The sequence below is a fragment of the Zeus faber genome (genome assembly GCF_960531495.2).
Source record: "Zeus faber genome assembly, chromosome: 1".
NCBI classification, from domain to species: domain Eukaryota; kingdom Metazoa; phylum Chordata; class Actinopteri; order Zeiformes; family Zeidae; genus Zeus; species Zeus faber.
Window position 1 is genome coordinate 31,967,100 of NC_137193.1, and position 27,094 is coordinate 31,994,193.

Sequence of the window (27,094 nt, forward strand, 5' to 3'; positions counted from 1 at the left end):
TAAGTACGCCGCGCCGTGTGCTCTATCCCTATTGGCCGAGGTGCCGGCGCCTCGGCCAGAGCGCACTCGATTGGCCGGTTCGGCTGGCGAGGCTACGCCGTCGATCTTGCTGATGGCGGAGCCGGGCGGGTTTCGCAGGGAGCTTCTGTTTTTACATTTTTAAATAAAAGTATTTCACTCAACCAGCCGGTTTTTCTTTCTCGGAGCGTCTCGACAAAGCGTCACACGAATACAATTGCCGCCCAACGGGAAACGTATCCAAATATTTAACTGGGGTGTTTTTGTAATTTGTGAGTGTATCTCGGCAAGCAGCGGGGTTAGCATCTTTGTTGGAGCTCGGGGCCTACCGGGCCGCCACTCGAGTTTAACAAAAGCCGCCGCACGGCGGTCGGTTCGGGGGACCGCTGACCGGGTACTGGAGAACGACATGGAGAGTGAACGCACATGAATGGATTGAAGGCGGTAGACCGAACAACTCTGCTGTGGATGGACTTTTGATTTCGCTGGACTCGGAAGACGTTATTTTTGCGAGCCGCATCACCCGAGAAGCAGGGAGCACAAAGGAAGATGTCCAACGGCGCAGCGGGGAGCGGGGGGCTGACCTGGGTGGTGAGTTAACTTGTCCAACACGAGATTAGTTATTTTCATAGTCAGTCGTTATTGTGCCCGGCTCGCTATGATATTCGCGTCCCACTGCGGTTGATTGCTTTTCACCTAGGTCCTACATAAGGCCCTTTTCTTGAGAGCAGATCGCAGAATCCCCTTTAACGTTGCTTCTCATCGGGTACAACTTCTGCTGCTTTTTGTTCTTTCTCGTTTTAAAGTGGAAATCCGTAAGATGTCGCTCGTATTAAAATCCCACAGTTTATACTTTTTATTTTTTATTTGGCACTTTCTTAAAAAACTGCCGTTCAATTTATTTGCGTTGTATATGTGCTCCTCAGTTCCCATTGTTGGTGGCGGCGTCCGCCTTTCCTGGTAACAATACAAAGACCGAAGGCGTTTCAAGAAGTAAAAGGCAGCCGTGGTGAAATTTACCAACTAGCGTAGCTAGTTGTGGTCAGTAAACTGTCAACATGGATGACATTGATAGTCACGAAAAAGATCAGCGTCCTCGGTTCAAAAAAAATAGCCCCACCACCACGAGTGACCAAGATAAACAACCAAATCAATCAACATAAGTTTTACTTTTGAGATAATGATTTCACCGTGTCAGAGCGAAAACCGGACGTTTTAAAATACAATGTTTTGAATGGAATTCGTGCACTTGCGATCTAACACACCCAACACAGTCTTACGGATTGCCTCTTTAAGTTTTGCACTGCACCCCATTAAACCCAACACTGCGATATCTGGAATATCTGTCGAATTACACAGTGTTTGAAACTACTAAAAAGAGGTCAGAGAAGTTCTATGACTAATCATAACACTTAATCATGTACTGTGACTTCATAACACTTTTTGACTATTTGAGAGTCTAGCGTAAAGCTCTCTTTGGGTTTTGATTGTTATTTACACATATATTAAGCAAGACAATCAGCCACCTGGGGGCTTCTTTGATAACAGCTTAATACCCAGTGGAACAATTTCAGCGATGCTTTCCCCATGGGTAATGAACTCAGCTAACCAGCCCCTCACCACAATGCTTTTTTTATATTTTCGTTTTAGCGCAAGGCTGCAAGGTGCTGTGTTTTTCTTTTAACAGTTATGCACATGTGTCTAATAACAGACCCTCTTTGAAAAAAACAATGCCGCCAAAAAGGAGGAGGCGAACGGCAGGGGCGATGGTGGCAAGAGCGAGGGGGGCAAGAAGGAGGGTTCCAAGAAGATGTCGGTGGAACGCGTCTACCAGAAGAAGACGCAGCTGGAGCACATCCTCCTCCGCCCGGATACCTACATCGGGTCCGTGGAGCCTGTCACACAGGTGAGGACAAGGCACCCTGTCGGATCGTACTGTAATTCTACAACCTTCGTAATGACCCTTTAGGGGGTGCCCTTGAACTCTCCCGTTGCTTATATTGTTTTTCCTTCTTTGTTTTTCAGCAAATGTGGGTGTTTGACGAAGACGTAGGAATGAATCTCAGGGAGATCACCTACGTCCCCGGACTGTACAAGATCTTCGATGAAATTCTTGGTGGGTGAGCTGCCAACGCTGGCTTGACAATGCACTGTTTACATTGGTGTTTTGAAATGCTCAGTCATGAATATTCTGTTGAAGGATTGTTTTTACAATTGCAATGAACTTATTTTGTCTTGTGGTCACCTGTGCTTAGTTGTGGATCTATCCAAGAGGCAAAAATTCCCCGCTGGACAATTGTACTTTTTTTTCTGACCGATAGCTGAGAATCGTTAACCGATCATTAACCGTTATCAGACAAGATTAAAATATTAGGGCACCGCCCCCGAAAAAAGGAATTACAGTCTTTTTATTGGACTTTACAAATTATGAATAAGTTGAATCGTAAATATACTTTTATACACAAGGCCGTGTCGTATTTAGAGCCGTTCTGTATTAAGAGCTGTTCCTCCAAATAGAGCACATTCGCCCACCCCGCTGAATCGTGAAAGCTCATTGACTGACAAAATTCTGGGTTGGGTACAGCCCGAGAAATAATTTAAAATAAGAAAGCTCATTGACTGACAAAATTCTGGGTTGGGTACAGCCCGAGAAATAATTTAAAATAATCAGACACACACAAAAGAAATCCCCCATTTGTTTAATGGACTGTCCCTCCCCTTCGCACACACAGCTAAAGTCGCGAGCGGAGCAACTGAAAAGTTTTATTTTTCCAGAAGCCCTTGAACATAGGAATGGAAGGAATGGAAGACAGTCAACTAAACAATGATGACTGTGTTTAAATTTGATATCGCTCCTGTAACTCCCACCAGCAAATAAAATGAAATACAATTTTTATTATTATTTTTTTATTTGCAGTGATGACAGTATTGAGCTCAACCCAGTGGTGATGTCGCACACTATTTATTTAGATAATATTGTTTTGAACTGTTTAACTGATAGTATTAATCTGTCAAAATTGTTATTGTCGGTTAACGGTTAAACGTTTATTTATTTACATCTCTATTCCCCACATTAGCATGTACTGTTTGATACTAATGCCAGATTTATTTTACACATGACTTAATAGAGCTTTTTATTTTCAACATGAAGTCGTTAATCATTCTGTCTTCTGTGACACATTTACCTTATTGATTTTATAAAATGTCATACTTGATATGAAAACACCTCTTTTATTACCTGTACCGATGTTCTTGTTTGATAAGGTTCATGTGAAGTTATGGGACCAATGTGTCTCGAATTGTTTTGGTTTGTCATTATGCTTAAGGCCGACTGACACCTCAAATGGCAATCTCTGGACAGTGTTTAGACTATAAAGGACTGTCACAGAGGATAAACCAAAACCAACGTCACAGCCAAAGATCAGTGCATTGCCCCTGCTTTGTTCAAATGTGTTGGGCTGCTTGTTTTGTGCCCTGAGAAACGAAAAAAAATTGGAACCTCCATTGGTCTTTGTGTCACACCATTGGGTTTCTAATGATGGTTCTGAAACACAGTGGAGACACATGAAATGATTGGTACTTTCAGCAGCTCTTGTCTGAAAACTGCTCCAGACAGAAGTTGCTGCTTGGCTCTCATCTTGGTTAGAGTTGTGATCTACGACAAACATTAAAAGTCTGACCAGGCTGCCCACAACAGAAACAATAATTTGGGGCTGGGGAGGCTGTTTACACAATGGCCAAATTGGAAGGTAGAATGATTTTTTTTTTCCGCTTGTATTACAGCTGTTACTTCCTAGGGGTTGTTGTTTGGTTAATGTCCTCCCTCTTTGCTCGACTTAATTCTTGGCTTGACAGAGTCCGTTTTAGACTTTAACTTATGTGACTAGGGATGGGACGCTGTGAAAATGTTATAGCTTAATTTTCAGAGGTGGAACATCAGGGTTCAGAAAATAAAATAACCCCCTGAGTTTGCTAGATAGCAGAACCCAGAGGTCTTCTTCATGAGTGAAGTCAGATGGCTCAGCGCATGGGTGGAGCAAAAACATGCAGCAGGACCTTTACTTTCTGAACCAGGAATTTTCTACCACTGGCTTTGAAATGTACTCAAAAACAAGTTTTAATTCAACAAACTATAAGGACCCTTTCACCAGTCTGTTCCATTTGTGACAATGTATAGTTATTTTCATATTATTATCCGCAACAGACCCATAATTTATAGTCAACTACACCTGTGATTACCCTTCTATGACACAACTGTGAAAAGTTTGATGGGATGAGGTATTAAATTGGCACTAACAGCTTCAGTCCCAGCGGCGCAGCCACCGGGATGGCATAGAGTGGCAGCTGCTGCCCCAAAAATAATGTCTTGCACCCTAGTGATCTAGACTAGTGGAACTATATATTCTTTCTTCAATAACAGATGTTATAATTGTTTCCCTACTTTAATCATTAATCCACATAATATCTGTTTCAAACTCTTGTAGTCCACCCCTCTCAAAATAAATGGATGAGCCTTGCTGCTGCTCCTCCCCCTCCCATCCCATGTGTCAAATTCATACTTCAAATTCATACTGATGTGAGCGCAGAGCGACATGAATCGTGCATAACCATTATTTCCCTTGGATGTGCTTCGAAAAAACTAAGGTTCAGGGATGCAAACTGAATTCAGCCTGTTTTCACGTTATTACAAGATAAACATCACATTTATAAAGCACATCTGTCCAGAACTCCCAAGGGGAGTGGCTGATCACCTCCGCGGAATGAAATGCTGCTTCCTGAACAGGGATAGAGTCAGTCGCTACGTCAATGACGTATTAGAGACCGTCTGCAAATGACATGACATAATTTTCAAAGGTCAAAAGCTTTTTTGTCATATAAATGAGAACACTCAAAAAGTCTTTGAACTTTTATTTTTTGCCAATTTCATTGTGATTTATGTCAAACCTATGCACAATGGAAAAGGTTGTAGAGAGCATTGCAATAATTATATACCAGTAGGTTGAAGTTTTATATTTAGTGTTATTTATTATTTCACTTTTATGTATATTTTTTCCTGTTATTTTTGGCCTTATTTTATTCAATGGTGTTTTTGTGTTATTAGTGAAATTTATCTTTGGAAAATAAAACAGAGTTCAAAAGAGCTCAAATGTTCTTTTTCAGTATGGACACTAACGCTAGTCACAGTATACAAGGGATATTGAAAATCACCTGTCTCAATCTCTGATGTTAACAATATTATTTTATTAATATCATAATATATGTTATTACGATATTAACTAGTTTATATTGTCTAATAAATCCCAGATTGTTCCTGTAAGTTTAAATGAGTGCTTAATTAAAAAAGTATTACATACCGTCTTTTAAATGTTTTAGCCTGTGAATTGTCCCTGAGTAATTACCCCTCAACAAAGTTCTGCAAAACTTTTGCAGTTAATTTGCCTCCATTCAAGGGTAAGAACTTGATATATCGTAATCCTAAAAGTCACCAGGAGTAAGCGATGAAAGGCTTATATTTTAAACACTTCCTGCTGGAGCTCGTGCCCCCAAACCCCCCTAGTAGCCCTGTGTTACCCCGGTCCACACATTCTTCTCACCCTTTTTGAGCCTAACCAGTTTGCACCCCAGACAATGCATCTGTAACACCAAATTTCACCTTGCCACCCATATATAATTTTCTCAAATGCCCACAGTTGAGTCCACATTATAGACAAGCTGTTGGCAAGTTAGACCACCCATTGAACAAAATAATCACTTCAGCTGCATTTGTTACCAAATAGGCCGGAAACGTTCAACCACCCATCCTATCCTGCATCAACCTGTAGATCTGTCTGGTCCTTGTCCTGCAATTCAAGACAGTAATAGTTAAATAAATGTTAAAAATAAAAAGTAAATGTTTTTCTTTTTTTTTTTTTAAACACTGACTTATTATGCTCGACACATACTCATTTTGTGTTTATCTCTTTACAGTCAATGCAGCAGACAACAAACAAAGGGACAAGAATATGTCCACCATCAAGATCACCATTGATCCGTAAGTGCAATACCTGTGATATTTCATATGATTTTGATTTCATGACTTTTTCCCGACCAACCTGGGTCTTCACATTACAAACCTCATTGTGTAACAGAAAGCCATCAGAGCTGTAGGGGAGAGTTGAGCTGAGTTTAATGAAAACCCGGGGATATGGGGGGGTGGTGAGACAGCTTGGCCATCTCGAGGTGATGGATCCAGCGGCAGTACACTCTAATGAGCCTGCGCCGGATGCGGCGCGCTCTCATTTTACATGCAGTTCACCTGCCGACTGGCAGACGGGCCTGCGTCTGGCTCCCTAAACGGCAGACGTGCCCTTCAGAGGGTGCTCTCAGCTCGCACAGCCCTCCCTCCTGACTGCTCTCACAGAGCGGTGTGTCGTCTTTTGCGAGGGCGTCGTTGTTGATGTCCCCATTGTTGAGGCGTGGAAGCTCCTCTCAGTGTCCTTGCTTTGTTAAACTAAATCTTTTGCCTTTTCAGTCATCGAACAGGATTTCAAAGAAAGGGTTTGATTTTACATAATTTTATGCTGAGCACCATATCATTGTCCTGTCGCAGGACAGAGCTGTTTGATTTTTTAGAACCGCAATTCCAATACAAATTGCCTAAATGGTGTCAGTTTATGGGCACTACATCAGCAGAAGTGCGGCATATTATTTACTGCCGCCGTGCTCTTCAGTACACTGGATATCACTGTCTTGTGTGAAGTTGACGGTACCATTGGGGCTCAGTGAGGACACTTCCCGAAAGAGGGGTATTTAATTGTTAATATGGTACCATAAACAGTCTTTATGGAAGCCCATAAGGGGCAGCATTGAGTAAAGAAACTTTCCCATTCATTCCCGCTGCATATATTGTCACCCAAAACCGTATGCCAATATTTAAGTTAGCTTCAAGCCCCAATGACTCGGCTGTTGTTGTGACAGTTGGAACAGATTCTTCTGTAAAGTTTTGGATGTTTATTGGTCATCAGGCATCATGAATTTTTAGTTGACTGCAAAATTTCATATAAATAATTGGCATTTTATACCAGCGACCTTATAATAGTGTAATAATAAGACAAGTCTGACATTGGCTTGTAATTCTATTGACATTTGGATGGAAACATGCGATCATGTAATCTAGGGATTTTACGAAGCGATCGCTATTATGTAATTTTCAATGCCACATATAAGGTAATAAAGTTTTTCCTTGCCCTTTGACAAGAACCCACTTTGTTGTGTAGCTGAATTTCCAGTGATCTCAAAAGAGCTGCAACGTTTGGACACTTGTACGCTTTCCAGTAGGGCCGGACAATTTTTGGTTTTCGTATCAGAATCGCAATTTTAAAGGCCAATTTCAAGACATTCTAAAGGTGTTTGATTTTCCGTTCCCCCCCAGTGAGTCAAACACTGTTTCGGTCTGGAACAACGGAAAAGGCATCCCCGTGGTGGAGCACAAAGACGAGAAGATGTACGTCCCAGCGCTCATCTTCGGTCACCTCCTCACCTCCAGCAACTATGACGATGATGAGAAAAAAGTCACAGGTGAGCAGCGGATCCGACCCAACCCCAGATTTCCAAGAAGAGCGTAGGCAATTATTTTTTAGAGATGTATTCATTTCATCAAAATGTTTAACCTCCTAGGTGGAAGGAATGGCTACGGGGCGAAACTCTGCAACATCTTCAGCACCAAGTTCACAGTGGAGACTGCCTGTAAGGAGTACAAGCATAGCTTTAAACAGGTGGGTGCATGCTTAACTGTGTGTGTGTTTGTCTGTGTGTGTGTGTGTGTTTGTGTGTGCGTGCGTGCGCTCTGTTGTTCTTTTCCGATACCGATGCAGATATTTGGGGCTAATATACATTTGCATTAAATATGAAAATTGTAGTGTCAAAATTTGCAGTAGCACAAAAACTCACTTTTTCAGTGCTTGTGCACATACATTTGGGTCTCTGATGGGCCTGCTAACACACAAACTGTGAAATAAGACAACCCAGTCAGTTTTTTGTGAGCTGTCTTTTTCAAAAAACGTAATCCAACAAGCCACTCCGATTTGTCTCCCAACCCTACGTTGGGGGCCCGGTGGCTAAGAGCTAAGCTAAGTGCAGCAACATAGTGCAACGTACTGCAAAGATAAGTCACGCGGTACCAGTAGTAGTGCAGTGTCTGCGTTGTGGATTTATTTCAAGACGGCGTGCAAAAGCAACACAGCAGAATGCAATATCTGCAACGTGAGCATTTCAAGGTGTGGCAGAGTCGTTGGATGATGGCACTATTCATGGATTATTTCAATTTAGCGTCTTCTACCAGGGCGCGACATACATAAGGTGAGGTACTTCCTTTTATAGGCAGCTTCTGTTTTTTTCGATCTCAACCATTGGGGGACATTTTACGGATATGAATCCGATCAGGACTATCAAATGATCGGCCCACCCCTAATAAGAGCCAGAGGAGTGCCATTAGTTTTACTTATTTATTTTATCTGCAATAATATCAGACAAAATAACAATTCCGAAAATTGGAAAAATGATGAATATTGGATCCAGTTATTGGACAGGCCGATAATGAATTGACCTCTACCCTCCACACCATCAGATGACAATTAGATTAGATATATTACTGTGGAATTGCATTCAATGTGTGCTATTCTTGTAGGCTGCTCGTGAGACATAATCACAGGTAAGGTTTTGTTACCTCTGGTGGTCCCTGTTCAGTCTTGGTTGAGGTTGCACTTTTTGGGTGTTTTAATATAAATTTTATTTTTTTAATGTAAATCATTTTGTCACAAGATATTTTTCAGGGTGTCTGCAGGACCGTAAAAAGCCTTAATGTCTTAAAGTAGCACTATGTAACATTTTGTATTTGTTACCCCTACAGTTTCTGAGTGCAATTGCACTTTTACACCACTGTTGTAAAACCTGCTCTGGTGTCTTTTAATGCGGTAAAATGTATTTACCGGTGATGATACCAGGGTAGATACCAGATGTGCTCGGCCTGGCAGATAGGCTTACACACGCGAGTCAGAGGTGAAACAAACCCTGTGCCGCAATGAAGTTACATCGTGCAAGAACAGGCATTCGGGGGATTGTGTTGCTTTGAATTCAGTTTTACATAATAGGCCTTAAAATACTAGAAATGGTCACGACATTTTTATTCATGAAATCTTAGTTTCAACATAAGCATTTAGTCAGATTTTATTTATCCATATATTTATTTTTACCGAAAGTTCTTCTACATCAGAGGAAACATTTTGATGATATAAAACCCTAGGCCTAACGCTGAATCTAATACTTAAACGTTTATACTTAACCATCCTAAACAGTAGTGTATATAGTCCTAAAACAACGTAAAAATGTTAAGTGTAACTCTCTGATACCTGCAGACACCCTGGCATTGTGTCACCATTGTTTGGGATGTGCAGTATCTCCATCAGCTGCTAAATGGAGTTGCTTTTACTAGACATTCAGCATACAATACCAAATACTGTATATGCAACACCAGGAAGTAGAATTTGTGCATGAAGGATTCTCAGGCTGCCCTGATAAGTCTACGTCCTAATCGGCTGTCCCAGACCTGGCAAAACAACATGACCAAGACGGCCGACCCCAAAATCAAGCATTTCGACGGCGACGACTTCACCTGCGTGACGTTCCAGCCAGACCTGGCGAAGTTCGCAATGGACAAGCTGGACAAGGACATTGTGGCGCTCCTCACCCGCAGAGCCTACGATGTGGCCGGGTCCTGCAGGGGCATCAAGGTCCTGCTCAACGGGAAGAAGTTACCTGTGAGTGTCTGCCTCCTTCGTTATTTATACTTACGTAACTACGTTTATTGCTCATAGAGAAGAAAAAGAAAATCTGATATACTTCCTTACTAATATTCTCTCCTTTCCTCCCTCATTTACTGCCATAATTATGACAGGAAGAGGCCACGTGACAAGTTGTAGTTCCAGTTTTCCTGGACCTAATTCACTGTTTTTCAATACATGTTTGTTTCTGTGTTTATTAATCTCACCCGTTGTGATTCTCCCCGTCTTGGAGTAGTGATCAGTTGTTTATAGACCCAAACTTGATAGTTCTCCAAAGAGGGGGGTTGGTGGTGGTTCTCTATAACAAAAAACTGTGCTCTTGTCATTCTACAGCTCATCCACAGGACAGAGTTATTGCAGCAGTTCTTGATGATTTAAGAATTAATAAAGAGTTGCATTGCAGGTTGAGACCTTGGACTCCACTTGCAGACTAACTCTGTCCTAGATGCAATGGCATACAAATACTCTGTGTTGTATGCCAGCCTGCTGCAGCACAGGTTAAAAAGAAGGGGAAAAAAAAAAAAGTATTGCACTTTTATAAACTTCATAGACTGATGATATTTATGATGATATATGTAGATATTTTAATAAGTGCATCTACCTGTTTGGTCAAAATATCCACGTTTCTCACGATCTTTTCTCAAAAATTTCTTGTTGGTAAATATCTAATGAAAGCACGAATGGTCTTTCCCAAAATTGTAAAACTATCGAGATAGAGGTATTGTGATGTTTGATTTAGTCAATATCGCCCAGTCCTCCCTGTCCCTGGTTTGTAACGCCTCCTATTGTGCCTCCTTCCAGGTGAATGGCTTCCGCAGCTACGTGGACATGTATGTGAAAGACAAGCTGGACGAGACGGGCGTGACCCTGAAGGTGGTGAACGAGTCTGTGAGCGAGCGCTGGGAGGTCTGCCTCACCATGAGCGAGAAGGGCTTCCAGCAGATCAGCTTCGTCAATTGCATCGCCACCACCAAGGTATCCACAGCAACCAACCTCGACCAGCAACCAACCTCGGTCAAGCTCTGTATGTAGAATGACCCCGATATAACTGTAGCTGTAACACCGAGGCTGTCCTTGCCGGCAGGGTGGCAGACACGTTGACTATGTGGTGGACCAGATCGTGTCCAAACTTATCGAGGTGGTGAAGAAGAAAAACAAGGCCGGAGTCTCTGTGAAGCCCTTCCAGGTAACATAATGAACCGCATTTTAAAATAGTATTTATTTATATATGTTTTTCCCATTATTTGTTTATTTGCTTACCACGTCTTTGAGGTGCTTGAATTTCGTCCTCAGAAATTTAAGTGCTGTTATTCCTTGAAAATAGCCCACTTTGCACTGAAGTGCTTGAACAGTCCTTGAAAAAAATGCGATCATTGAAAACCTCACCCGTACCCTGGTTTTCTTATTTAAATCGTAATGTAATCACAGATTTAAAGATTTGCTTTTACAACATAGATATTGCTGGATGAATTAATATACTATATATACTAATATATATACCGATCAGCCATAACATTAAAACCACCACGAATATCGTGAAGGTCCCACTTGTGCCGCCACAGCTCTGACCCCTTGAGGCATGGACTACACAAGACCTCTGCAGGTGTCCTGTGGTATCTGGCACCAAGAGGTTAGCAGCAGATCCTTTAAGTCCTGTTAAGTTACAAGGTGGGGCCCCCATGGATCAGGCTTGGTGTTCCAGCACATCCCACAGATGCTCGATCGGATCGGACCCTAACCCCAGCCATCCACATGATGTAGAAGAAAACCTGATTCATCAGACCAGGCCACCTTCCATTTCTCCATGGTCGCTCACCAGTAGTCGGCGCTTTCGACGGTGGACAGGGGTCACCGCCGAAAGCGGTCCCTGGCTGTCTCCACCTGTAAAGAATATTAAAACCACGACAGGTGGTTTTAATATAGTGGCTTATTGGTTTATATACTGTACACTAGTATAGAAAAATCGATACAGTATATATTAATCTAAATAACAGGCAATGAGGTAATACTAATAAGGGTCACATTAAAAATGTATTAGATTTGTTTTGCCTGAAGTCCTTGAAAATTTAAAAATAGTCCCTGAAAATCCTTGAATTTCATTTTGTAATGTCTTAATGAACCGTGTTATTCTTTTATTACCCGCACCAGGTGAAGAACCACATCTGGGTGTTTGTGAACGCACTGATAGAGAACCCCACCTTCGACTCTCAGACCAAGGAGAACATGACGCTGCAGACCAAGAGCTTTGGGTCCAAGTGCCTCCTCTCCGAGAAGTTCATCAGGGCGGTAAGGACTGCCCGTACTCACCAGTCCGTCATGATGCGCTTCCTTCGGCAGAGTACACGAAAACTATCGGTCAACATTCCTCTTCTGTCTTTCCCAGGCGACCAATTGCGGCATCGTCGAGAGCATCCTCAACTGGGTGAAGTTCAAGGCTCAGACCCAGCTGAACAAAAAGTGCTCGTCTGTCAAGCACAGCAAGATCAAAGGAATCCCCAAGCTTGACGACGCCAACGATGCCGGTTAGTCTCCAGTTTCATCTTGCGGTGGTTCACAGTATCCATCGTATTCTGCCCCATGGATTACATCATTTTTATTTTTTGTTATATTGATTACATCTTCTTAAAGTGCTAACTGCTTAGCACAGAATAATAATTATCTTGAAATAACTTAACCTTGATCGGTCATTAACTTAACGGCCTGTCCTTCCTCACAATTGTCCCTGTGTGTATGTGTGTTGCTTTCAAGTGTATTTATCACATGCACAATAAAACAGTCAGTGGCTGTTGCTAATGCTTAGACTTGCTTTGACTAATCAAAGAAAACTGAAAATAAGTAAATTTTTAAGCTAATGAGGTGTGTGTTTGTGTGTCATAGGTGGAAAACACTCCTCGGAATGCACGCTGATCCTCACCGAGGGAGACTCGGCCAAGTCCCTGGCTGTCTCCGGCCTGGGGGTCATCGGGCGTGACCGCTACGGAGTGTTCCCTCTCAGAGGCAAGATCCTGAATGTGCGGGAGGCTACGCACAAGCAGGTACTGCATCAGGCCTTGAGCAATTACCCTTTGAGAAAGGATATACCTTCCGCTAGTTCCCGCCCTTGGTCAGAGCCGTGGCGAACAATGTGTCTTGAGATAAGATTTACATTCCAACCTAAACAACTGTGGACTGCGTGGGTCTATTCAACGGTGGGTCTATTACGAAGTATATCATGACATGCCTCCATTTTTCTTCCTTATCACCAGATCATGGAGAACGCTGAGATCAACAACATCATCAAAATTGTGGGGCTGCAGTACAAGAAGAGCTACGAAGACCCCGAGTCACTGAGGTCCCTGCGCTACGGCAAGATAATGATCATGACCGATCAGGTGACCTACCTCCGTCTGCTCGCCCATCCACGCGGCTCTCGTCATATTGGCGGCTGATTCTGACGTCTGTGTTTCTCTCTTTTCGACAGGATCAAGACGGGTCCCACATCAAAGGTCTGCTCATCAACTTCTTCCACCACAACTGGCCGTCCCTGCTGAAGCACACCTTCCTAGAAGAGTTCATCACCCCTATTGTTAAGGTAAAGCACGGCGTACAATAGGGCTGGACAATTTGGGGAAATAATCAAATTTAGCATTTTTTGTTTGAGACCAACATTGCGATTGCGTTTTAGTATGTGACCAACACAACATTGGTTACAGTCAACATATACTCTTTCCTGAAGGCCAGGCCTACGTGTTATGATGAAATGAGATTAATTGATGCATGAATTGAGATGAATAACATATATTTATTTAACTATCATTGTAAAAAGAAAAACCTTCAATCACAGAAGAATGTTGACTTCAAGCCTTGTAATTGTTCGAATCTGAAAAATAAAATTGGATAAATATGCAGTGTTTCAGCAGAAATGTATTTTTTATAAAAATGTTGCGCGCATACGACCACATACATCCTCTTTGTGTGCGCAAGTCATTGAGCTTTGTCCGAGCGCCGCTCCGAGCGCTCAGGGCCAGCTTTATGCACGTTAAATAAAAAAAAAAAGGTCAAAACAAAAAAAAAATGTAGTGTTCTAGAAGAGGCTCCGTCCAGACTCTACAGGTGTTCCGGGCTCTGCCAGCAGCACACAGCCCGCCACCACGACCCGGGATGAAGCACCGGGTCTCAGTGGGGGCCACATGGAGGTTCGGTGAAAACAATCGCATAATTCGGGGGTTATGTCGCTTAATCGCATAATTCCCTATTACACACGGTTTAATTCCTTATGCAGTTGCTTTGTCCTATAAGGAGGCTAAATTAAATAAAAACACACTGTTGTGGTGTACCGGTCGCAGGCATCCCATCGGAGAGGGACATGGGTGTGCAAACTGCGCCTTGATCACACCCCCCTTGGGATGACGCACTACGCGGCCGCCTTTCATGCCTATAGGAAGAGCCGGACCTGGACAGCCCTTTTGGTTAGATTCTGGAACAAAAAAAACAAAACTTTTTCACTGCTTTGCGCTTTGAAAATTGCGTTCTATTACATTGCGATGTCGGTTTAGATTTGGTTAATTGTCCAGCCATAGCATACAATGCCTTCTCTTTGGTGGGTACTTTGATGGAGTTTTCCCCATTGAGTTTAGGAAAGAAGCTCTGTGGATAACACAGGCCTACTTAAAAGTGATCTGTTCCGTTAAGCAAGGTCATTTCTTGAGGTGAACATTTTGTTATGATTATTGAAACATAAACGCTAGTAAAATGATACTGATGCAATTGAGTCATAAAACAAAAGCTTGTCAAATTTTGTGTATGTTTTGATTAAACACGGACCGAGGGCCTAAAATAAGATACTCAAAAATGCTTAACTTATGACCAAGCGTAACACCTGATACTAGATACTAGATGTATAAGATGGTGCCTTTCGATGCAATGGAACTCAAAATGGATGATTCCCTACCTGCAGGTGAACAAAAACAAGCAGGAGCTGGCCTTCTACAGCATACCCGAGTTCGACGAGTGGAAGAAAAACACGGAAAACTTTAAAACCTGGCATATAAAGTACTACAAAGGTTTGTTTCCCTGAATCACAGATCAGTCAAGCCCAGAGTCTTGCTTGTGGTTTGGTATATGGTTTTTTCTCCCCGACATTGGGTGTAAACTCTTTCATCAATTGGACTTCTAGGTTTGGGTACGAGCACAAGCAAAGAAGCGAAGGAGTACTTTGCTGACATGGAGCGCCACCGCATCATTTTTCGATATGGGGGAGCGGAAGACGATGCTGCCATCACTCTGGTGGGTTCCCTGCTGTAGTTCTGTTACAAGGGGGAGAGTTTTGCTGACTTTGTACAACAAAAGGTCCTAATGTAGATTCCTGCTTGGAACTATCTACCCTATATAAAAGTCACATTTTAGAGGTCATCTCCAGCCAGTTTAACATTCTGCTTTCCCTCCTCGATTTTTCTCAAAATTTTTAATTTTAGGGGAAAAATAGAAAATTTTAGAACTTATTGACAAGAATCAAAGTATTGCAGAAGGATAGTGCTAGGGAGAAACAAAAAACTGGAGGTCACCTTTAAGATGCGAACATGTTGTGAAACACCCTATATCGGTCTGTATGAATAGCAAAGCCTTGATTCATATGAAGGATGTTGAGTAAAAGTGTCCCCCGCTCCCTCTCTCCCAGGCCTTCAGCAAGAAGAAGACAGATGACAGGAAGGAGTGGCTGACTAATTTCATGGAGGACAGACGCCAGAGGAGGATGCACGGTTTGCCAGAGGTACCCCACTTTGCTTTGAGTGTGGAGCGGGCAGGGCTTGTGTGTGATCCAACGATGGGTGGAAAATAAGACTTTAATGAAGGATGCCTTGACTTTGATCCAGCCCCATGGGAATGGAAGAAAAGCGTTGGCCGAGTCCGCTGTATGTGGGCTGTGAATAAATGAATTATCAGCTCTTTGTCGCGTTAGGTGTCGGTATTGGCTCGACGCAGACAAGTTAGCCCACATCCATTGGCGTCTTAGGAGTGGCTGGAACGTTTGATATCGGCCCCCTCCCCCAGATAAAATATCACAGCATCGAAGGCCACCTCTTTCTTTCATCTGATTCTCTTTTTCCTTTTTCTTTTTTTATCCTCCAGCAATACCTGTACGGAACACAGACGAGGCACCTCTCCTACAATGACTTCATCAATAAAGAGCTCATTCTCTTCTCCAACTCTGACAACGAGAGATCCATCCCTTCCTTGGTGGACGGTATGTGCACCCCCCCCCTCCCCGCTGCTCCGTTTCTGCAGTGTGCTTTTTGTTGTCGAGCGGCTTTGAAGCTTGAATAAGTAAAAGTCGGAATGTCTTTGTCGGTGGTTCACCACCAATCTCCTTGAAGTCTTGTCTGTGAAGCTGAGGGGGGTGTGTGTGTGTGTGTGTGTGTGTGTGTGTGTGTGTGTGTGTGTGTGTGTGTGTGTGTGTGTGTGTGTGTGTGTGTGTGTGTGTGTGTGTGTGTGCGCGCAGGCCTGAAACCGGGCCAGAGGAAGGTCCTGTTTACCTGTATGAAGAGGAATGATAAGAGGGAGGTGAAAGTAGCCCAGCTGGCTGGTTCTGTGGCAGAGATGTCTGCCTATCATCACGGAGAGGTAGAGGCCTGATTTAGCACTATTACATTCTTCACAGTGTTTGTATATACAATAAAACAGTTGTGTCCAACATCATATTGTGAGAATTGTTTAATAACCATATCTTGTCAACATCTTGAGTCAACAATCGCAATAAGAAGATATAATAGCATACAACAAGTTACCCAGCCATGCTTTGTAGGGTATTATGTACTCCTTCTGAGAGCTGGTTGTACATTCATGGCTACCGTCACTGATCAAATGATCCCCTGTTTTGTCTGAGCAGCAAGCTCTCATGATGACCATTGTCAACTTGGCGCAAAACTTTGTGGGCAGCAACAACGTAAACATCCTGCAGCCCCTCGGTCAGTTCGGTACTCGCATCAACGGGGGCAAGGACGCCGCCAGCCCCCGTTACATCTTCACCATGCTCAGGTAACGTTGACGGAAACACACTAGGAAGGAATTAATGTGTCCAACTTTGAGACTTTTATTACACGGTAGTTGTTTGACCTCTTCTCCATCAGCCCTCTGGCCAAGCTGCTCTTCCCGGCAGTTGATTCCAACCTGTTGAAGTTCCTGTTTGACGACAACCAAAAGGTGGAGCCCGAGTGGTACATCCCCATCATCCCCATGGTGCTGGTGAACGGCGCCGAGGGCATCGGCACGGGCTGGGCCTGCAAGATCGCCAACTACGACCCCCGAGAGATCGTCAACAACCTCAACCGAATGCTCAACAACCAGGACCCCCTGCCCATGGTGAAGATTCTTCTTAAAGACTAAAAATAAACTTTTTGGTGCCTAAAACAAAATGGGTTGATTCAGTTTGTTCTTTAAGAATGTCTAACAGATTGGACGGCACATTTGGGCTCTCTTTCCACAAACAGCTTCCCAGCTACAAGAACTTCAAAGGAATCATCCACGAGCTGGGCCAGAACCAGTACCTGGTCAGCGGAGAGGTGTCTGTTATAGACAAAAACACCATCGAGATCACTGAGCTACCCGTCCGCACATGGACACAGGTACCTTCTTGTTCCTGTTTCTTCTTCACCTACAGTTGATAGCAGATTGAAGAATACTCCGATTGTATTCTTTCACCTATGACCCATGACCTCACAGTGAGTGTTTCCAATGTTTCCAGTATTCCAGTGGTATCCAGCTGCTGGTTTAATGTGTTTGGATCCTTTTCAGTATTGTGAGTTTAAACAGTGGAGGGTGGCACTATTGACACCTGCTCAGCCTTCTTATTAAAGGGATACTGCAAGATAGCAACCAGTGCAGAGACAGCAGTAAATCAGAAGGGGAAATCAAGTAGCCTAGCACCTGTGAAATTAAGATGGGGGTAAAAAAGCGAATTTCCCCAAAAACTGGATTATCCCTTTGATAAGCCAGATAAGTCGTCCTATCGTGCAGGTGAAACAGATCTGTGTTGTCAATGAGATCTCCTTAGCTGACGTCAAGCGCGCTGTCTTTCTCATCCTGTGTCCAGGCCTACAAGGAGTCCGTCCTGGAGCCCATGCTGCAGGGCACAGACAAGACGCCGGCTCTGATCAACGACTACAAGGAATACCACACAGACTCTACCGTCAAGTTTGTAGTGCGCATGTCGGAGGAGAAGCTGGCCCAGGCCGAAGCTGCGGGGCTCCACAAGGTCTTCAAGCTGCAGTCCAGCCTCACCTGCAACTCTATGGTATCCCACCCACACCCTCTCTCTTTCTATTAACAGATAAATAGAGCCGAGGTTGTTGCTATTTTAGAGATCTTTTATGAACTAACCCCATTTGTCCTTCAATGCTTTTCATATACTTTTCACATGTTAACAAATAACTGACAGTTTGTATGAGCCGGATGTTATTGATAGTGAAAACTTTTACGACCCGCTTCTTTTATCTGATTGGCTATTTGATCATAATGTGACTCTCGCAGTTTTGCCTACCGCACGCCACCCAAGTGCCGTTTTCAATGACCTCCAGCACAGAGACACGGACAATGGGGTTTCGGACACAGTTCATTGTAGAGAGTGGGCTCGGTGGAATAAGCCCAGGAGCAGATAGACACATGTCATGACAAGGGCTCCTCTGCTGAGTGTGTGTGGGGATGGGGGTTTTACCTGTTGCTCGTTAGACCAACCAACGAGCAACAAAGGTATGCAGTATCCCTGATCGTGGGCCCCAATTACCTAGACCCAGGTCAGGTGTGGTTGCTCAAACCACACAAACCCCACACCACAGTGACATTGATGAGCTGCTGTTTGGCACTTGACCAAAAGGCTTGTCGCACCGCTCACACGGGAGAGGACAGCAGCGACATGTAATACAGAGGAATACGAAGGATTTCAAACGGCGCGCTCCAAACAATAATGTTAGTGAAGGTGGTGGTGGTTTTGGAGCACCAGAGGGCGGATATTTTAATTGGGCAGCTCGGGCATGGCAGCAAGGTGAGACACTGAAATCTGCGTTGCCTTTCGGTCGGGTAAATGGTAAATGGACTGCATCTTATATAGCGCTTTTCCAGTCTTGCGACCACTCAAAGCGCTTCACAATACACGCCTCACATTCACCCATTCACACATACATTCATACATCGATGGCAGCGACAACCATTCAAGGTGCACACCAGCTCATCGCGAGCACTGTTGGGTTCAGTGTCTTGCTCAAGGACACTTCAACATGCTGCCAGGAGGAACAGGGGATCGAACCAGGAACCCTCTGATTACTGGACGACCCGCTCTACCTCCTGCGCCACCGTCGCTCTCGAGAGGATTTTTATAGTTTAAAAAACCACCTTAAAAATACATAAATAAAATAATAATAATAAATCACTGACGCTTAGGCCCATTGGGGTGGTCAACTTAAGCCTGGCAGGCCGCTGGGCTGACAATACACTGGGGGAAACCTGAACAATCTGCCGTTGGGAGCCTTTGTGGTGTGTAGAAAACGAGAGCTTCTCAATGCCAGAAGAAAACGGTGTTTATTGTTTCTAGACAACTAATGCTGCGTTCAGATGGAAAAGGGTAGACGGGAACGGGATAACGTCAATTTCTGAACGGCACGGGGGGAGGGAAAAAAAAAACGGTGCGAGGGGGAGGTAAGACAGCAACACGAAACAAGCCATATGTTGCTATGGTGATGACTCCAATAAAATATATTCAACTAAATTATTTATTATTTCGGCTGTTTTTATATATAAGAATTTTTCCACTGTTTAGTAATTTTATAAATGTCCAGACTTGATCTGCTATGTAACATCTGGCTCATTCTGCCGCAGAGAATGGCAAAAGGTTTAAATATTTAACGCACGCAAAGATATATTGGTAAATATCCCTGTTCATCTCAGCGAGTCTACCCTGGAACGTCTGCATTTTGAAATGACGTTAAATGAGAAAATGCTCCTCACACCCCTCACGCCAAGTCACGTGCGTGACATTGTGTAGGTTCTCACCAGCCATGGCACCACCCCCTGCTGACGTCATTAGCTTTTATGTTATCAATGAATCTACGATTGTTAAGGTTAACAACTATCGATGAAGCAAATTCCTTTCAATTGCATCCCTATCATGAATATAATTTTATAATTTTATATGTGTGAATCTTTCACACACAAACCTGATTGCCGTGCCCGATTCCTCCAAATAAAACTATGAACAGTGTGGGGACGGGGCATTAAGGAACAGGGCACGAGTAGGGATGGGTATTGTTATGATTTTAACAGTACTGCTACTTTTACCGATATTGCTTATCGATCCGGTACTTTAATGGCTCTTATCAGGTTTTTTTGTTGTTTTTTTTGATTTAATAGAAATACTTAAACAAATTAAGGGAAGAAATAACACTGCTTTATTTTCTGCACATTACGACTGGAGAGGGGGTGATCACCGCACTGTCACTCAGAGCAGGGTCTCCTCATGCGTGTGTGAGCCAGGCAGAGGGAGCCGGCCCCGCCCCTCAAGCATGTCTCTGGCGATGGGGAGGAAGAGAGAGAGGAAAGATGTCTCTTCTGATAATAGTGAAAATGCTTCTTAGACAAATATCTTAATCTTATTGCAAGTTAGATACGGGTCATGTAGCCTAAATAAGTAGAAAATAACATTTTTTATATATATATATATATATACACACACACAGACTATAATTATATTTTAATTAATAAAGGTTTATTAATATTATTGAAAATGTATAATATTTGTGTGCAGTCCTTGAAAGAAATTGTGCTTAAAAAGTACTTGAAAGTCCTTGAATTTCCTTTTGTAATGCCAAAATGATCCCTGTACTCTTACTACCTGTACCATTTTTCCCTCCCAGGTGCTGTTTGACCACATGGGCTGTATGAAGCGCTACGACTCCGTGCAGGACATCCTGCGGGAGTTCTTTGAGCTGCGGCTGAACTACTATAAGCTGAGGAAGGACTGGCTCCTGGGCAGCCTGGGCTCCGAGGCGGCCAAACTCTCCAACCAGGCGCGCTTCGTGCTGGAGAAGATTGAGGGAAAGATCACAATTGGTAAGAACACTGGAGGAGGGACATAAAAAAATAAATGTTTTGGATCAGTCGATGCATCGCCTCATTCCGGTTCTGTTTTCCTCCCAACAGAGAACAAGTCCAAGCGGGAGCTGATCCGAATGCTGGTCCAGAAAGGCTACGAGTCGGATCCAGTGGCGGCTTGGACCAAGGCCCAGGAAAAGGTACACGCAAATATTTCAAGTCATTTGTTACGATGGTGATATTTAATTTAAGCAGAAAACAACTGCATAACTATACAAACTAGCAACTGCATGTGTATCAACATTTCAATTTCCAAGTTGATTCAGAAATATAAATAATTGAATTGTATCGAAGTATTGTTTTGTTTTTTTATATATATATTTAAAATAACGCAGCCGTACTTCCTGTGCTGTTAGAATGTCCGTGGGATGGACTAAGCATGTTCAAGGCATTTGACATTTCACTGCATATATGTATGAAAGTATGTATATGTAATGTGACGAATAAACCTCTTGAATCTTGAAAGGTGTCATTACTGTTCTATAAGTGAAGTCGTTCCATTCCACTATTGAACGACTTCTCACTTTTTTTATTTAAATTAAGTCTTTAATAATTTCCATATATTATTTCAGTAGGTGGAAAGGTTTTCTTTCCAGTTTTATAATTCTGCTTAATGCTAATGTCCTGCTGTGCATCCCACAGGCTGTGGAGGAGGACGAGCGCGACGGAAACGAGAGCGACGGCTCGATAGACTCGGGCTCCTCATCGGGGCCGAGCTTCAACTACATCCTCAACATGCCACTGTGGTGCCTGACCAAGGAGAAGGTGGATGAGCTCCTCAAGCAGAGGGACCACAAGGTGAGAAGCCTCCCTCCAAGTTATAACTTTTGAGACTTTACAGTCACGAAAAATAATAGCGCTGCCAACAGAGACAGCAATTTTGGTGTGTTATTACATAATTTTGTGTGTGTGTGTGTGTGTGTGTGTGTGTGTGTGTGTGTGCGTGCACGCTCACACAGAGGTCAGAGCTGAATGACCTGCAGAAGAAGTGTTCTGTAGATCTATGGAGGGAGGACCTAGCCGTCTTCATCGAGGAACTGGATGTAAGTTCTCATGGGGAAAAATGGGAGTTAATTATTTTTTCATTAAATTGTGAATATGCTGCATATTTAGAACATTTTAATGAAATTAAATGTGCAAGGGGTTCTTTGTGAAAAATAATGCAGAAGAGTGAGGGTGTATTTCACGGTAACTACACCTATATGCCGTTGGATGGATTTTATTCCATAGTTATGGGTTTTATTATTCTGCTATTATAAAATAACCACCTTGCTAAAGATGACAGTGTTAGAATCTCCACTTATAAGTTGGGCCCTGTCCTCAAAAATGCTGTCTATGTTTACCTAGAACTGCTGGCGTGTGTGACTGATACCAGTGACTCAAACAACACGAAATTGATATGCGATAGGAACATATACATTACTACTCCGCCAAGCAGGAGCGTTCTTGATAACAAGCAACAGATGACAACTCTCAGCGAGGCGGTTCATTTAGGACAGTCGTCTAGTCTCACTCGAGTATTCACCCGCACCACCCAGTTCCTATCACCTCAGACTTCCCCTAAACAGCTGTTTCTCTCCCCCCCATGACAGAGGGTGGAGGCTCAGGAGCGCGATGCTGGGCGTGTCACCAAGCTGGTGAAGGGCAAAGTGGGGAAACCCAAGGCAAAGAAGCTCCACCTGGAGGAGACCCTGCCCTCGCCGTACGGCCGCAGGGTGGAGCCCCCCATCCAGCCCATGAAGGCCGACGCCTCCAAGAAGGTGCCCCGCAAGAAGAAGGTGAGGACTTTTTTTTAAATTCACTTCCCACAGAAAAAAATGACTTTCTATGAACTGGGAAAAAAACTTTGAAATTGTGTACACAATTAATACAACAAACAATGTGTAAGAACAAAACTTGCACAGCATATGTGTAGATAAAAACTATAACCAAGCTGTTTTTTCGGATATTGAAATGGATGCTTGCCCGAACATTAACTGTGCTGCGCTGGTGTGTCCTCAGGGTGACACAGACCTGGCTATCAAGCTGGAGTTCGATGAGGACGGTGTCCCCATCGAGGGAGGCACAGCGGAAAACTCCCAGAACTCCTCGGCCGCGGCCTCCGCCAAGCCCAAGACTCCACGAGTCAAGAAGGAGAAGAAAGAGCCGGGTCAGGTTCCGCCCTTGACACCTTAACACTGGAAGAGGCCTGACTGCTCAATCTTCAAACCCAAGCTTCCAAATGAACTCATCATAACGTTTGTTTTGTGCAGGAACTCCCAGGTCCAGAAAAGCACCGGGGCCCAAAGCGCCTTCCGCCAAGAAGGTAAAGAAGCGGAACCCCTGGTCCGACGACGAGAACGACTCCAAGTCAGAGAGCGACCTGGAGGAGAACGAGCCTGTCATCCCCCGGGAGAACAAGTCCCAGAGGGCATCGGGTAGAATTGAAATCTGCACTGAAACTAGGCTCAGTTTAATATCTTAGTTCTTCACGGTTCAAACTAACACCCCCCCCCCCCCCCACCCCCCAGCTTCCAAGCCCAAGTACACCTTTGACTTTTCGGAGGAGGAGGACGACGATGGCGAGGAGGAGAACGGCGAGGAAGACGTGACCTCCTCCCCCCTGCGGTCGTACAAGGAGGACTCCAACCCATCGGAGGCCAAGGGCCGTTACGACGAGGAGGAAGAGGACGAGGAAGATGGTTACCCCCGTCCCAAACAGACCACGGTGTAAGAGCGCTCAAAAAATGGCATCCGGTCGCACGCACACACTTTAAAACTAAAACGTACCCATATGCAGCGGCTCGGTTTGTTGTTGTTTTGATTCAGATTTAAAAAAAAAAAAAAAAAAAATCAGCTGAACTCTCTCCCTCATATTTGTGATGTGTAAAAGCATCATCACTTCTTGTGTAGTGGTATTATTTCCTTACATTATTTAGCAGGCGCTTTTGTCCAAAACAGCTTAAAACATATTCATACACTGAAGGGGGCGGCCATGCAAGGCTCATCTGGAGCTATTGCGTAAACTTCAGAGTGTAACCAGGAGGAGGAGACAGGGATCGAATCGGCAAACTTCCCATTACGACCTGCTCTACCTCCTGAGACATTCTGCTTTAAGACGGTTCGAGACACCAAAGCATGTCAACTCGTTAGCCTTTCCCACACTGATCCTCTCCGTATGAATTGTTCCCTCTGCAGTGCGGCACCGGCAGCGAAGAAGAAAGAGCCAAGTGCCGTCTTTTCCTCCAAGTCGGCCTTCTCTGAAAAGAGCAACGACAGCGGTGAGGGGAAAAACACCGCCGCTCTCCCTCAAAAGTTGATTTCTGGGTTTTATTTTCATTTTTTAACATTTTTTTTCTTCCCCCAGATGGCTTCAGGTCTGACAGCGACGACGACGATGACGACGATAACAGCGGTGCCAACGCCTTCTCCTCGTACTCCAGCAGCTCCGCATTCGACAAACCGCCTCCCGTGAAGAAAGGTACTGCCGCGCCACCAGGGGGCAGCCTCGCGCAACTTCTCAAACCAATGTTTTTTATTTTATCTCCGTTTTTGTTTGATTAATTGAATCAGGCAATCACGTTGTGATTAATGAAAGACAGGCCCGGGAAGAAATTACAGGTTTTGCCTGTTATTTAACTACTTTTTTCATTGGCATCATCCAGTCACAGTGTGGTTCAGACTGGCCACCGCCAGTCTGCTGTCAAGACACAAACGCCTGTGATGTTCAAGACTGTATATCTGTGTGTGTGTGTGTGTGTGTCTGTGTGTGTGTGTGTCTGTGTGTGTGTGTGTGTGTGTGTGTGTGTGTGTGTGTGTGGCAGTAGCAGCAGCAGCAGCCAAAAAGCCCTCAGAAGAAGCCGCTCCCAAAGCCAAGAAATCACCAGCACCAAAAGCAAAGAAACCAGACAAGTCCATCTGGGACTCAGACTCTGACACCGGCTCCAAGAAGCCCGTAGCAGCACTCAAAGGTAGCACTAGGGGGCAGTCAGAGGGAGGATGGAGGGAGGGGATTCTACCAGCAAATGTTTGTGTTTGAACGCCTGTGGTTTCTCGGTCTCCCAGCAGGTGCTGGTAAAGGCAGGGGGAAGAAGAGGAAGGGATCCGGCTCGGAAGAAGACGACTACAGTCCAATGAAAAAGCAGAAGACGCCGGTCAGCAAAGTGAGATTTCAAGAATCCATCCGTATTTAGTCACAGTCGAGATAGAACTGCTGCCTTTGACGTCTGATGGTGGGGAAACAATGTTTAGACAAGATTTTCTATAATTTTTTTTATTTTTTTAAGGTGCAAAAAACTCTTGAAAGGACCATATCCAAGGTAAATTTGGTTGCCCCTAACAGTTTTTGTGAGGATAGCTCGCATATCAGATGTCGTCTCGATTTAATGTTTTTGGGCATTCGAACCATATGATGGGAAACTTATCTAAAATCCCCCCTTCCCACTGCACCAAACACCCGGTAACACCTGCTAACATCTGGCATTAGTCATTAGTGGGAAAGGTTACAACTGGGTTTCAGTCCCGGGACAAATGGCGCTGCAATTGTCACGGGTATTTATCGACTCCGGCGCCGATCGGCCCCGGGTAGCCCCTTTACCAGCACGGTAGGCGGAATATCTGTGTATCATTTGGTCATTTCATATCCGATTTAGAATCCAAAATCATAAGTTATTGATTTGTTCCCCGCATGCGGGACCATCAAATGCTTTGAGTGTGGAGATGGCTCCGTGGAGACCACAGAGCAGAACTCTCCCACTCCTCACCAGGCTCCAAGTAACTCCAGCAGTGCCCCAAGCCGGTCACACACCAGAAAAAAACTTTAAAAAGGCATACCCGTTCACTGGCTGGTTCACCCATGTTTAAAAAACAAACAAAACAAAATAAACCACCCTGGTATACCCACAAATTTTGGTGTAAAAAGGGTAATAGTTATCTCCTGGCTGCTGATGACTACAGAAGCATGTCTTTTTTTTTGTGTACCTGATGTTGTCATATTTGAGATTTGTTCATTCAGAAGTCCTTGAAAAATATGTGTTACCATCGTGGTCAATGGGACCAGTATAATTCCATGGTCATTTTCCCACCATATCTTTCCATTTTTTTCTTTTTCAAAACACAAAAACAGAGACAATATGATTCTGAGTTGAAAGTGTGAGTTATCATCACAAAAATGGTCAGGGCTAATGTAAAATGAGAAGCAAACGGGTTAAAACTTAATAAGACACCAGTATGGTTGTATAACAAGCAAATGAGTATCGTTTCAAAATGTCTACTCTGTGACTTGTTACTTCCCCACCCTCAGATTGTGAATAGACTTACAGGCTGACAAATATGACAATATAACTGAGTAGTTGTTGTCAGTTGCTAACTTATAATTGGTGTCAAACCCTCTTCGGCAGAAGTCCAAGAAGCCCCCGTCGGACAACGAGGACCTGGACGGTGGGAGTCTGTCCAGGATGGACACCCCGTCCAGGGATCGGCCCGGCAGGGCCAAGAAGGAGGTCAAGTACTTTGCCGAGTCTGACAACGAGGAGGAAGATGACGACGAGGGCATGTTCGACTAGACCACACAACGTTCCTGCATACAGACTGTGTCCCCTTCCCCCACCCGGGGGAAAAATGAATTCCTCCCCCTTTCGGTGTTCCCACAGACTTTTGTACATTTTCCAATTTTATTTTATTTTATTCCTTTTTAATGGTGTTGTTCAATGTTTTTTTTACTGTGTAGGTGCTTTACACATTTAATTATATACATATACAGTTGTTTTTTTAATTAATATTATTATTATCTCATTGAACTGTAACAGTATGTATGTGAGCCGAAAGCAGCTTTTAGAAACTTTAGAACGCCGTGCGTTTGCACGTTTTAATTGTTTAAAAAGACAATGTACCTTTTTTGAACATGAACTTGAAAGTAAACCATGAAACGAAGCTCTTTTTTTTTCGTTGGTCCAGGATGCTTTTCCAACAGTGTCTGTTTCACTCCAATCGAAAGCAACTGCTGTACATCCATACGTTTACTTCCCAAACAAGTCGGCCCTCACGAAAAAAAATACTTAGTTCTCATAGGAAACTATTTTTTGTAAACACACATTCAACGCAGACTGTATTTTAAAATAAATATATTTTATTACTTTGCCAGGACAGTTCATGGTAAAGTT

General features: G+C 43.7%; 1 protein-coding gene across 5 annotated transcripts; it reads left to right on the plus strand.

Moving 5' to 3' along the window:
• The first annotated feature begins 118 nt into the window (after positions 1 to 118).
• top2b (DNA topoisomerase II beta) lies at positions 119 to 26,864 on the plus strand. Of its 5 annotated transcripts, none has more exons than XM_080004538.1 (36): positions 119 to 609; positions 1,730 to 1,924; positions 2,044 to 2,134; positions 5,986 to 6,049; positions 7,430 to 7,575; positions 7,675 to 7,772; positions 9,600 to 9,812; positions 10,638 to 10,811; positions 10,921 to 11,022; positions 11,985 to 12,122; positions 12,220 to 12,358; positions 12,714 to 12,871; positions 13,082 to 13,207; positions 13,297 to 13,407; positions 14,773 to 14,878; positions 14,992 to 15,101; positions 15,493 to 15,585; positions 15,945 to 16,059; positions 16,315 to 16,436; positions 16,702 to 16,850; positions 16,943 to 17,174; positions 17,303 to 17,437; positions 17,905 to 18,105; positions 20,717 to 20,912; positions 21,003 to 21,094; positions 21,597 to 21,752; positions 21,914 to 21,997; positions 22,547 to 22,732; positions 22,956 to 23,103; positions 23,207 to 23,371; positions 23,465 to 23,663; positions 24,132 to 24,214; positions 24,301 to 24,414; positions 24,758 to 24,904; positions 24,999 to 25,096; positions 26,333 to 26,864. In XM_080004538.1, exons 1-36 carry the CDS (start codon positions 568 to 570, stop codon positions 26,495 to 26,497), a joined length of 4,893 nt encoding a protein of 1,630 aa, XP_079860664.1. In that variant the 5' UTR covers positions 119 to 567; the 3' UTR covers positions 26,498 to 26,864. The 5 variants fall into 5 exon arrangements, with proteins under 5 accessions (XP_079860664.1, XP_079860666.1, XP_079860665.1 ...); XM_080004540.1 differs by having other exon boundaries at positions 25,002 to 25,096; XM_080004539.1 differs by having other exon boundaries at positions 24,761 to 24,904.
• Positions 26,865 to 27,094: the final 230 nt, after the last annotated feature.